Below are 13019 nucleotides of genomic sequence, written 5' to 3'. Positions count from 1 at the left end.
TATATATATATATATATATAAAGCATGTACCAAGCTTTACACTTGCACTGTCAAAAGACATTAATTGAACAAACTTAATTAAATTGCTTCAACTGGTAACAAGTAATTCAATTACATTTATCCAACTAAATTTATTAAATAGTTAGATAGAAAAGTCGGTAATGACAGAGAGAAAGACATGCCGCTAAGGTTATCAGGCTGGAATCGAACTTACGACGACTGCATTGAGGACTAAGGTCTCCTTATGTGAGTTGTACTCTACCTCTGCACCAAAGTCAGTACAGCATCTGTTACTGATGACGCTTGCATCATGATAAAGTGCTGGATATGAACGAGGCATTGAACCTAATTGTTTCAAATACACTTTTGAAAGTGCACTCTAAGAAGTGTACTCTAGAAATACACTTTTTAGAGAGTACTCTATCCTAGTTGGTCAGATGTAGGATATGAAAATGGCATTGAACTCAATTGTTACTTTTTAGAGAGCTGCTTTGTTTATTAAAATGTGTAAATTGATGTGAAACCCCAGATTCTCCTTGGAGTCCCAGCATTAATGTTCCCTCTGACCTGAAGGAGCATCAGTCTGTCACTGTAACCTGCTCAGCTTTCACTCCCTGTCCACACTCACCTCCTGAACTCACCTGGAATCTCCAACAAGACTCTCTCAGACAAACAGAGAAAAACACAGATGGAACCTTTACAACTAAAATCCAGGAGAACATCACTCTGTCAGACACACATGATGGATACAACATCAGCTGTTCTGCCAGATATCCTGTGATTGGAGGAAACAAGACAGCAGAGACAGAAGTGACTCTCAGTGTTTCATGTAAGTGATCCTGTCAGCAGGTCATGGTTCAGCTGTTTGTGATCAATAAAGTTCATGTGTCTCATTTTCCTCAGATGCTCCTAGAAACACCTCAGCATCCATCAGTCCATCAGGTTTGGTGTCAGCAGGTAGCTGGGTGGAGCTGAGCTGCTCCAGCAGAGCCAAACCTCCACCCAGATTCACCTGGTTCAGGATCAGCAAATATGGAACCTTTAATGTGTCTGTAGGACAGGTTTTCAGCTTCTGTGTTACTGAGAGAGGAGAGTTTTACTGCATGGCTACAAATGATCTGGGTAATCAAAGGTCATCAGTGATCCTTCTTAGTATTAAAGGTAATTTGTGAACTTACATTCATCTTGTCAAGTTGTTCTTTAAGGCTGATTTTATTTGTTTTGTCATGTTTCAGTTTTCACGTTTTGTTGTCTGTGTAAAAATTACTCAATTAGTTCAGAATTTGTTTTGTAGAACAAATTTAAAAAGAGTAAAAACAATTGAGATTCAAATTATTTGCAGTAACAAAGAATTATGAGGATTTACTCTGGATTTCTCATCACAGAAGACCAAGTGTCTGAATTCCAGATCCTTAATATATTGAAGATCCTGAGCATTGTATTGCTCTGCATTAGCATCATCATCTTTGAGTGGTGAGATTCTCTTCTATGACTTGATACTGTGCAGCTGCTGTTAGATGTTGGTGTTTAAGGTAATACTTTTTGTCCTTTCAGCTGGTTCAGATTCTCCAAGAAACCAAAGAAGGTAAACTATCTGAGTTTTTTGTTTGCATTCTAACACTGCCAAATTATGTGAGATGAACTACAAAAATGTTAGGCAACATCTAAATCATCAGTGTTATATTTGTTGATAAAATGCCTTTTATAATATCTATGTCAATAGATTTCAGAAACACCAAAGGTGAATATCTAGTGTCCTTCTCATCTGCTCATGTAGTCCTTTACTATCAATGCTGAATAGTCTGCACAGATGTTCAACTCTATTTTATCCATTTATATTGTGCCCGTTCACAACAAGTGTTGTCTCAAGGCACTTTACAAAGAAATCAGTTTACAAAAATTTCAATTGAGCATGCATATCAAATAGTACAGTATGTACTGGGAGGAGGTCTGACTGTACACTAACCACCTCCATCCCTCCCCCGCTCTGTCGCTGGCGGCAACCTGCTAAAAGTTTCCCGTATTCTCAAATCCAAACATTGACAGATATGATATTTTATTTATAAGTAATTTTCACTATCAGTAATTCGTGTCTACCAGAGAATTCCTCTGGTCATTTTCTTTCATTAGAGCCCTCATTGAGGACTGTATGTTGAAGCACTGAGGAGTTACAGTCATTTGACGTTTGTGTATCAGGTGTTGTCCAAGTGTGCCATTTGGAGACTTCAAATGGCACACTTGGACAACACCTGTACATCCTCATAAATAAGCATGTCCAATATGACATTTCTTTTTGTGCTATTTTGATCAATCTTGAAATCCACGAGCAGAATATTTTATTCTACAGTTATTGTATTTTCCAATCCATACATTCAACACTCAATGTGTATCTACAAGACATAAAAATGAAAAATCTGGGTGAAGCAAAATTTTTCAATTGTTTTTGTGTTACAAATGTAATAGCTACAAAAAAAGTATTTTTGCAAAAATAGAAAATTTAGCTTGAAAAATAGAAATCGTCAAAAGATGTTTAAAATGGGACTTAAATGACATTCCTTGGCCAAAAAATAAATAAAATAAAAAATAAAAGAAATTATCAAACAAAAACACACTGAGATTCTTCACTTTATTATTGGAGGCCAATTTAATGCCGTCCAGATCAAGTGTTGAAGTTCAGCAGTTTCTTTTTCAGTTTTTATAATATTTAAACTTCTAAAATCACTTAGGAAGTGAGATGGTTTCCCTCACACACATCCATACATTGATGTTCAGTGTCATCAGGTAACATTAGGATTAAATGTGTTATTTTTTGTTTTTAGTTTGGAACACAGTGAGACTAAAACCAAAGAGACCAGCCTTTATTACCTCTGAAACAATTTGAGCTCATGTTAAATTTAGTCCAAAACACATTATCTGCTTCATGTCCACAGGAAACAAACGAGCCAATCTACGTCAACAACGTGATGATGACTGAAGCATCATGAGCCAAAAGGAGACCAAAAAGATGTCAAAGCCTCTTGACAGTGGGAGGATTTATTATTTCTATCCAACCATCTAGTTTCTCTGTCCAGTTGTTAAAGTTTGTGTCTCAAGAGGCGATTTCCTGTCTGCAAAGATGGTGAGAGGCTGGATACACTGTTGATCACATCTCCAGTCATTGTGTTTAGAAATGATTTATTATTTCTTGATGCTTGTTTCTGCATTTAGATGTGATGATAATGATACTTATGGAGTAAATAGCAATGCTTTTATGGATCACTGAGCGATTAAAATAGCCTTAAAGATGCTAAAACATAAATAGGTTGTGGAAGTGAAGCAGAACTTTTGCTGAATGTAAAGGTTTTGTCTCTAAACAGGTGAAGTAGATTTATTTTTAATAGATGGTTTTCTCTTTATTACTGCTTCATACAGGCACGTGTGCTTTTAATTTTTTTACTGATTTTAAAAAAAGTGATACTGGATATTGACATGAAATGTGAAGCATAAAATCTCACCAGTCGTGTATTTTTTCTGTTTCAGTTGATTAAATGATATCAATTTTAATCAGGTGTTTTTTGTTGCTATCAGTGCATGAAATCATTGTCATGAAGGCAGAACAACTGTAGCTACATATATACATTGACGTAAACACAAACTCTTTTCCTTGACTCTGTACATTGTAACATTGTATTTGAAAAGAGTGAATATAACTTAACTTTGGTCATGATTTTGTAACACTCAACCAAAGTCCATTGAATTTTTGGATGTATAGTGAATTACAGTGCCTAGATACAGTGAGTATTTAGTTTATTTACTTTGGATCAACATTATTAGCTTTTTCTTCTTTTGCTCTTTCCTTTATTTTTTTTTTGTATTTCCTTTTAATTCCTGTAAAGCACTTTGTATTGCCTTGTTGCTGAAAATGTGCCATATAAATAAAATTACCTTTGCCTTTAATCACATGAATTTAATGTATTTTTTTTACTCAGTGCTTGATTTAAATGAGTTGGAGACCTTTTGAGATAAAAGCGTTTTAAAAATCTACGTTTTGTCTACATTGTAAAGAAAAAACGCCTTTAGTTTACTGTAAAATACCAGCTGTGGTTGAAGGAATTTTACCGTATTTATAGGGCTAAACTTCAGCAACCACAGCTGCTGATATTTTACCATAAATTAGATAAGTTTTTTTTTCTTCCTTTTTTTCTTTTACAGTATACTTAGATCAGGTCCTAAGCGCTGGTGGACATGTCGTCTTCCTGTCTTCCTTCTTGCATTAATCAATAAAGTGCTGGCTGAGTGGAAATCACTGATTTGCTGTGTGGTAGCTGAAAGTGACCCATTGTTTTTCTTTTCTGTCTTTTAAGTTAGAAATAGACAAATAAGCATTTGCTTCCTAATCCTGACTCTGGTGGACTTTAACCAGCCACTAGGGGTCAGCATTATCAACTACAGAGGGAGAGTTACACTTAGATTAAATCCATTTATAATTTATGGCATAACTTCATAAGGGATTTAGATTTTATTTTATTGCGGGGCATCAGTAGAAGTAGAATCGAATGACATAAATTGAAAAACTTAAAGGGTTGTTACTACTTTTGCAGAGAACAATAATCAGACAATAGATCTGACTACCATGCTTGGTTATTCTACTTTATTTATTTACTTCTGTTTCTCTAGTGAAATTGTTTGTTTTTCTTTTGGTGACAGAAAATACGTTTCAACCAGAATGGAAAATGTTTTGCACTTATTCATGACATTCTCACCAAATCTTTAAAAAGGGGTTTACAAACTTTTTATGAACCCCAGCACACACTGACGTTTAAGGAGGATTCAGTGTTTCTGGTAATCCTACAATAGATGCTGGAGGACTCTCATAGCTGTGAGGTTAGTTGGATAAACTACCACCTGACTGCAGCAAAGCCACAAATCCAGCGTTGCTATCCCCACTTACCGTACATGTGATGCAATTGAAGCTCTTGTCTACTCTGAAGTCTCCTGTTGATATATCCTGTTTGCTTCATCAGCTTTTGTGTCATTACTTCTCCTTATGGGTTAAAAATGAAGCAAATTTAATAAACTATGCTCAGCAAATCTGATCAAACTTATCTACATCGATTCCTGAGCAGACTAACCCCCTATTCCATGTCTAAATATTCAAACTGTTGTTCAGCACAGTAAGTCAGTAAGTTAAAATGTGTGTGTGTGTGTGTGTGTGTGTGTGTGTGTGTGTGTGTGTGTGTGTGTGTGTGTGTGTGTTTACAGGAGCTCATACATATTCTGACAGCCAAATTAAAACCAGCCAACATCCTTCTTTTTTTAAAGAAGAAGTTAATATAAATATAGCCGTGGGCTTCAAAACTGCTGGTTTTTAGAAAAAGAGAAGCGAGTTCCTGTTCTGCTGCTCATCAGCTGAACTTCACACTTTACGTCATTTACAGGTAATTTCTCAAAATATTGTAGCTTCAGGTTATTCAGATGAGATTTCTTTAGCAGTTTTTTATTGCATTTTTTTCATACCATAACTAATAAACTGCCATGTCTATGTTTAAGGAACCTGTCCTCTTTCTAATGGGCAATTTACTTATTTTTTTGCATTCTATACTGAAATTGTGAACATTTAAAGATACATGTGGTTTTGCTTATTTTTTCAACACATCAAACTGACATTTAAGTTCCCAATTTTGCTGCCTTACTCAGAAATGACTGTTTTGTAACAAAAATATGAACCCATAATTCCCAGGTATTTTAATCCATTTCTAAGAGAGCTGACAGAGGAGAGTCTGATGGCAGCTCTGTCTGTGAACCTGCTGGCAATACTGAGTGTCTTCTTTCTTCCAGGTTTGTTTAATTCTTTTCACTTGGAGACATTACATGAAATGTTTCATCCCAACATTGTTTTTATTCTCCACAAATAAAATGCTGCAGCTGAACTGGAGTTTCCAGCTCATAAAATGTGTCTGCAGTCAATGTTTTCTTCATGTTACGCCATTATTAATCTGTTTTTACAGGTAACTTCGCTGATTGTCCTGATCCAGTCCTTCGTGCTAGTGCACCTTGTCAGAATGTAGCTCTGAATGGATCTTGTTTGCAAATCCCATGTAGCTTCAGCTCAACACATGACACATATAACATCAGTAGATGACATGGAGTTTGGTTGAAAAATATCACCAATTTCAATGTTAAACCAAGCGCTGTTATTTTCAACAGGAGTCAGTCAGTTAACACCTATTCAGTGAAAATGACTGGAAACCTGAGTGAGGAAAGTTGCACCACTGTGTTTCCTGATTTAAATACGAGTTATACTGACACATACTACCTTCGCGTTGAGAACTGGCCATTTATGGCAACAGATGTTTGTCGTCCTCTTCAGCTAAAAGTAAGAGGTAAGACAATTTTTTAAATTTATCGTACTTAACTGCAATGTTGTTAAAAAGTACTGTATTTCTGATAATTAGAACTATTTTTCACTCAAAGTGTTTTTCTCTGAAATGATATTTACAGATCTCAAAGACAAAGAAAAAACATTGAAAATAGGAAAGACAATGAAACACTATCAAAAGATGATCTGCTTTCACAAGAATGAGTTTACATACAAGAAAAAAACAACTACTATCAATTACTAGTCATTTCCTTCAAAAGAAAATCCAATTGGTATTCAAAGCCTTTGTCAGGTTCTGGGTTTTTCCTTTAAGAGAGGTGTCTCTCCCCTTCGGCTCCCCGTTGGGGAGTGGCCTGGAGTGGAGCTGCACGCCTGTAGCTCGTTGGATCATCAGTCAGGAGAGGATTTAAGGAGCTACCAGACCTCTCCTCTCCGCTGGATGATTATCCCTTCACGGTAGTCTCTAGCTTGTTAAGCCTTCCCCTGTGAAACGCTAGCATTGTATTTGAACTTCTTGAGAAAACCTCTCTGCCTGTTGTCAGCCTTCCTCACTTGTTCCCTGTTTCTCATTTCCAGATAGTAGCCAACTTCCATTGGCAAATCTGCCTGCCGCTCTCAGAACCGCACCAGCCTGCGGTAAGCTAATCACTCCTGTTAACCCATCCAACTTTTTGTCCACCTCTGGCCAGATCATTGACCTGTTTTCTCCGCTTCCAGGCGAGACTGGGACCTATACCTAAGAATCATCTACAAGACATTGTGATAGCTTTTTCTAATAAACATTTACTCACCAGTAATCTCCGGGCTTGATTCTGCATGTGGGTTTGAAGTCTACCATCCATTATGACAGCCTTTTCATAATAACCAACCAGCTTTTTAAAACTACATTTCCTTTCCTATTTTAGCAATTAATTTGATGTATTTTAGTGATGAACTCAAGGGGTTGAATTGTACCCCAAGAGTAAGCTTATATTTTCATATATCTATAGATCAAAACTTGACTGACGGAACACAAATTGCTACTTCAAAAAAATTCTGACGATGATCTTGATACATAATCCACATATTACACATATAATCAATAGGAAATGAACATAAAGATAAAACAAATGAACAGAAAAATGAAACACCTATGAGATTAAACATTTTTCCTAGTATTTTTTTTGTCTTCAGGACAAAAATGATTCAAACTTTTAGTCAGTTATTGTTAAAAAAAATGTAGGAACATTTCACCTAAGAGTACATATGTCCTGTTTGAGAAATATAAACCTACTGAAAACTGTTGAGGTTTCTTTATGCACATTTTACAGATGCTTCTTTTTATCTTGTTGGTTTGATGTGAAACCCCAGATTCTCCTTGGAGTCCCAGCATTAATGTTCCCTCTGACCTGAAGGAGCATCAGTCTGTCACTGTAACCTGCTCAGCTTTCACTCCCTGTCCACACTCACCTCCTCAACTCACCTGGAATCTCCAACAAGACTCTCTCAGACAAACAGAGAAAAACACAGATGGAACCTTTACAACTAAAATCCAGGAGAACATCACTCTGTCAGACACACATGATGGATACAACATCAGATGTTCTGCCAGATATCCTGTGATTGGAGGAAACAAGACAGCAGAGACAGAAGTGACTCTCAGTGTTTCATGTAAGTGATCCTGTCAGCAGGTCATGGTTCAGCTGTTTGTGATCAATAAAGTTCATGTGTCTCATTTTCCTCAGATGCTCCTAGAAACACCTCAGCATCCATCAGTCCATCAGGTTTGGTGTCAGCAGGTAGCTGGGTGGAGCTGAGCTGCTCCAGCAGAGCCAAACCTTTAATGTGACTTTAATGTGTCTGTGGGTCCGGCTTACTTCAATGCCACTGAGGGAGGAGAGTATTACTGTGTGGCTACAAATGATCTGGGTAATGAGATATCTTCCAGTGTTTGTCCTGGAATTAAAGGTAATGGTTTTCTGCTTTTGTTTTAGATTCTGCATTTCTTTAAAACTGCATTAGGTAACATTTATTAAAAATATATATATATTTGATATTTCTTAAAGCAATCCCTTTATACTGACAGTCTGAGACAGATAATTTGTCTAAATGTGAAAACAATAAACATAAAAAATCAAGCTCCTCTGCCTCCTACCTGTGGTCCTACTGCTATCTACAGAAATGCAACCCAGTCAGAAACAACCAATGAGAGAAAGGAGGAAGGTCTTAGGGCTGTCCATCATGTTCATGTATGCATTGCCCAAAATTACTATCTTACTACAGCTGTGTGGAGAAACAATGTGCTTCTAAAGGAAAACTGATTAGGATAGAATTGAAATGTTTGTGCAATAGCAGAGAAATGACAAACAATTACAGCAATTTGATTCACAGAATGATAAAATTAAGTACATATAAAAGGAGAATAATGTATAAAAATATGACACAATAAGGACAAAATTCTAACATAAATATCATGTAGTCATAAATACTGTTCTCCAATCCAGAAAATCAACTGAGTTGAATAATTCAAAAAGTTACACATGTCCATGTCTTCTTGAGCATTAGAAGCCAAACTATTGACCACTGGTGACAGGAAAAATCTCTGCAACGGTAAAGTTGTGCAGATACCAGCATGTATGTAAACACTTACTAGGTTTGATGGGAGTTCTGATGGTTGTAAAGCCTAACAGCTGCTGGGAGGAAGGATCTCATGTTTGACTGCCAGGACATGGTGACAGTTTTAACACCTATTCAGTGAAAATGACTGGAAACCTGAGTGAGGAAAGTCCCAGCATTAATGTTCCCTCTGACCTGAAGGAGCATCAGTCTGTCACTGTAACCTGCTCAACAGCATTTTTGTGACAACACATTTTTCTTCCACATGTTTTCTCTGTCCTGTACATCAGATTTTGCACAGATTAATGGGCTTTATTATTCCTTATTTTAACAATGGATTTCTTCTTGGCACTCATCCATAAAGGACATGTCTGAGAAGTCCACACCTAATAAATGAATAATAACCAAATCCTTCCACCTTAAGTTGCAAACCTTATTCTGGTGGGTTTGAAGTTGTGCTATGCACCGCTAAACTCAATGTTCTAGTAGAGAAAAACATCATCATAATAATAAACTGATTTTGTTTTACACTTAGGATTAAATCATAATGTATGTAAATAATCTTCCTATGTAATTGAAGTGTATTATCATTTCTGAATGGGAATTTTATTTCATTGTCTTATAGTTCCTTGAGATGACTTTTTGCTTTGAAATTATGCATAAAAATAACACATATTGAAACAAATCAGAAAGTTAATACACAGATATGATTTTCCTTATCTGTGTTGTACACCATGGCAGACAATGTGTTTGAAAGGCTAACATCCTCTTTCATAAAAGAGGAAGGATAAATAGCACTTGTCAGCTCTGACCTAAAATTGATTTTCAAACACAGAAGTTGCTCTTGCGATATTTTGCTCATTAGGTCAAATTCCCACAGAGCCAGATTTAGATTTTTCTTGCGGTTTTATCTGCACGTTATTCAAGTGTCGATACGTTTTTGTGACAACACGTTTTTCCAGTCTTTTTCTTTACTATAAAAACTGCATTTGTTTATCTGAGAAAGTTGCTTTTTAATACTACACACAAGTTATTATTTAAAAGCTCAAGCGATTTTTGAGCTCTGTGTCATGTAGCGCAACTCCTACCAAAAATGACCATTAACTGCATGTTTTAGTGATAAATAAGAAAACTTACAAAGATTTTGGCAGAGTAAGACAACAGCAGCGACAGCAGGGAAAACCGATGAAGCAGTGGAGAACAATGAGGATAACAAGGCCGAAATACTCTGAGAGTAACAGATTGAGGGAAGATGACAGATAACAAGCAAAATCTAAGAGAGCAACTAGATGCACAGTTGACAAATTTAATGGACTTTTAATACAAGTTTTAATGCAATTTTGCATTAAATGTGTAATTATTTACCGAATCAATACAATTTTATTTGCATAGCATATTTCAGCAGCAAGGCATTTCAAGGTGCTTTACATAATTAAAGAAAAAATAACAGCATGTGACATTGAATTAACAGTAAGAAAGAGAAAGAGGTTTTGAAAAGAAAAAGATAAAAACATAATTTTGTTACGGAATTTAAGCGCCTGTCGTCGCCGGACTCCGCCGTCCGTTTAACGCGGGTATTAATGACACTTCATGACAACAGTCGTAAACATTCATGAAAACTCCTTCATGTTTACGTCATGTCAGTTTTATTCACACCACGTCGAATATAGTGTTACCAAATTTTCATACAATGACATTACTCAGAGGTGCTTTTAGTCTGAGGGTTATCTGGAAATAAAAGACAAAAAAACCCAAAAAACAAAAAAAAACATCTGGAGCATTTGCATTCTGAAGAGAAAGTTCAGCTCTTTTCTTTTTGCAGCAGTTTTATTAAAATGTTAAACAGCATTATCACTTCTCCAAAAATGATGACAAAGCCTGTGTCGATGCTTTTTGTAGCATATCAGTGAGCTGAAATCAAACAGGTTTCTTTCAGTAGAGCCATGTACAGTTTGAAGGAGCTTGAATTTCAGTGCAAAGGGAAGTAATGTAAATTTTTTCTCTTGACAGTCACACATGAGCTTTGTTCTCGGCACTGACTAACATTTTGGCCTGCTTGAGTTAGACAGACACTAAAGTCGGTGAAGTACCACAGACAGGACTTCTACACTGGAAATGGAAATAGAAGAAAATATTTTTTTTGTGCATCAATAATTCCTGAAAGACTTTATTGGAGTAAATTATATCCAACCATTGCAGTACAACCCTGAACCGACAGAGAGACATTAAGGTAAGGATTGAGTTAAAACTCTTCAGATTTGGACTCTGATGATCAAGACCGCCATAGTCAACAAGACCAAGTTGGGAACCTAGAAAAATGAGCTTGAGAAAAGCTCCTCATTTCTATACAAGAGCAGAAAAAGTAACAATTGGTTGGATTTGTTTATATTTTGCCCTGATCGCCAATGACATATTTAATGTAATGGCTGTTGTTCTGCAGCTGTTAATGCCACAAACACATTAATCAGCTGTAAACAAATCAGTAAGCTCTATGTATCAATCATTAGTACTTTAGCAGTCTTTATATGATTAATTTTATAACATGATAAAAGTTTATCAGTTTTAACTGTTTTATTTCAACACTAGACAGTGAATATAGCTAAATTTGGATGTTTGAAAGAAAATATAGATTTTGCTTTGGTTAGATGAACCTCGAAATTAACTAACCCTTACAAAAATAAAACAAATGTTCCTTACATTGTAAAATCCCCTGTCTGTTCCTTATCTTCATATTAACACTGTTATTCAACACACAGTGAATATCAGTTACATGTTACAAGGAAGTCGTCAGTCAAATAGACTCTTATAAGCTAATGCTACACCAAACTTCCTCTTTTACAGATGAGGAAGAAAACCATACGGCTTCTTGATTTCATACAACATCGGCTTTTAAACAGAGAAGTTTCTTTTTTTGATCTTCTGCTCAGCTGCCAAAATTTATACTCTCCTTAATTTGAAGTAATTTTGTTACAGGTGTTGATTCATTGGGTAAGAACCTTTTTTTTTTTTTTAGCAACGTTTAAAGTAATAAATTACTTTTTTTGCGATAAAAGACTGTTGAAATTAGTGATGAACTATACCTTTCTAACACAGTACTATCGGTATATTCTTGTTTATAATATGTCAGTTTTAATTTGCTGCCAAATAATTTATCCAAAATATACTTTGATTTAAAAACTGAAAAGTGTTTTTCTGAGGTCTTCTCCAATTTGACAGACGAAGGACAACTATCAGTCTGATGGCTCTGACTGAGAACATGCTGACAGTCAACATGTTACTGATTGTCTTCTTTCTTCCAGGTGAGATGTTTGTTCACTTCCTTTCATTTGAAGAATGTCAGACATCACATGAAACATTTCTTGTCTAAGATATTTGATCATGATCCTGCTTAAAGTCTCCAAATGTAACATGATGCAGCTAATCTGGAGTTTGAGGATCATGAAGTTTTCCTGTTGGCAGATTTTGATCTTTATGTTCATTATCGGTCTGGTTTTCAGGTGCTTTGGCTAATAACTGTGGTGGTCAAACACCAGCCCTCAACATCACTACACGGAAATACATGGAAGCTCTGATTGGATCTTGTTTGCAAATCCCATGTACCTATGAAACAGAGGATCCTAGATATGACAGCAGTAAAACTATCTATGGAGTTTGGATGAAAGGTGGTGTAAATTTTGGGTCCAATCCAAGCATCGTTATTTTCAACAGCAGTGGGTCAGTTAACAACAAATATTCACTGAATATGACTGGAAACCTGAAAGAGAAAAACTGCACCACTCTGTTTCCTGATATACAAACAAGTCATGAAGGCAAATATTACTTCAGAGTTGAGAAAGGTGACTACAGGGGAACAGCTTGTGCTGATCCTCTTCACATAACAGTTAAAGGTAAGAACATTTTAATTTTATTGTAGCAAAACAGAATTGCTTGACTTTCACTTGACTTTCCAAATCTATCAAAATGTTGGTGGTCTTTAGTGTTTGAAAGTTTACTTTAATTCTTTCCTATAAAATACAACACACACACACACACACACACACGCACACACACACACACACACACACAC

At 36.0% G+C, this 13019-nt stretch overlaps 2 protein-coding genes and 1 long non-coding RNA gene across 4 annotated transcripts in view; 2 read left to right on the top strand and 1 right to left on the bottom strand.

Moving 5' to 3' along the window:
* The window catches only part of LOC106942269 (sialic acid-binding Ig-like lectin 12), a 7692-nt gene extending 4693 nt beyond the window's left edge, over nucleotides 1–2999 (top strand). Inside the window, exons 4-8 of the mRNA XM_015025511.1 lie at nucleotides 530–829; nucleotides 904–1161; nucleotides 1386–1473; nucleotides 1555–1585; nucleotides 2931–2999. Coding sequence (XP_014880997.1) covers nucleotides 530–829; nucleotides 904–1161; nucleotides 1386–1473; nucleotides 1555–1585; nucleotides 2931–2984 — 731 coding nt within the window. The 3' untranslated portion in view covers nucleotides 2985–2999. The remainder of the gene's footprint in view (nucleotides 1–529; nucleotides 830–903; nucleotides 1162–1385; nucleotides 1474–1554; nucleotides 1586–2930) is intronic.
* LOC106942270 (uncharacterized) lies at nucleotides 615–7185 on the bottom strand. The gene is made up of 2 exons (XR_001423594.1): nucleotides 7146–7185; nucleotides 615–763 (listed from the first exon to the last, which is right to left on the bottom strand). It is a non-coding gene; the product is annotated as an uncharacterized LOC106942270 (long non-coding RNA).
* Nucleotides 7186–12176: 4991 nt separating this feature from the next.
* LOC106942268 (sialic acid-binding Ig-like lectin 12) overlaps nucleotides 12177–13019 on the top strand; it is a 6925-nt gene continuing 6082 nt past the window's right edge. For both annotated transcript variants that reach the window (XM_015025510.1, XM_015025509.1), the window contains exons 1-2: nucleotides 12177–12252; nucleotides 12451–12840. In XM_015025510.1, the coding sequence (XP_014880996.1) occupies nucleotides 12192–12252; nucleotides 12451–12840 (451 nt within the window). In that variant the 5' untranslated portion in view covers nucleotides 12177–12191. The remainder of the gene's footprint in view (nucleotides 12253–12450; nucleotides 12841–13019) is intronic.

This window comes from Poecilia latipinna, unplaced genomic scaffold (genome assembly GCF_001443285.1).
Source record: "Poecilia latipinna isolate Pla-1442-1.1 unplaced genomic scaffold, P_latipinna-1.0 Scaffold4151, whole genome shotgun sequence".
Taxonomy (NCBI): domain Eukaryota; kingdom Metazoa; phylum Chordata; class Actinopteri; order Cyprinodontiformes; family Poeciliidae; genus Poecilia; species Poecilia latipinna.
Note: the sequence above shows the minus strand (reverse complement) of the source record. Positions and strands in the feature narration are given on the sequence as shown.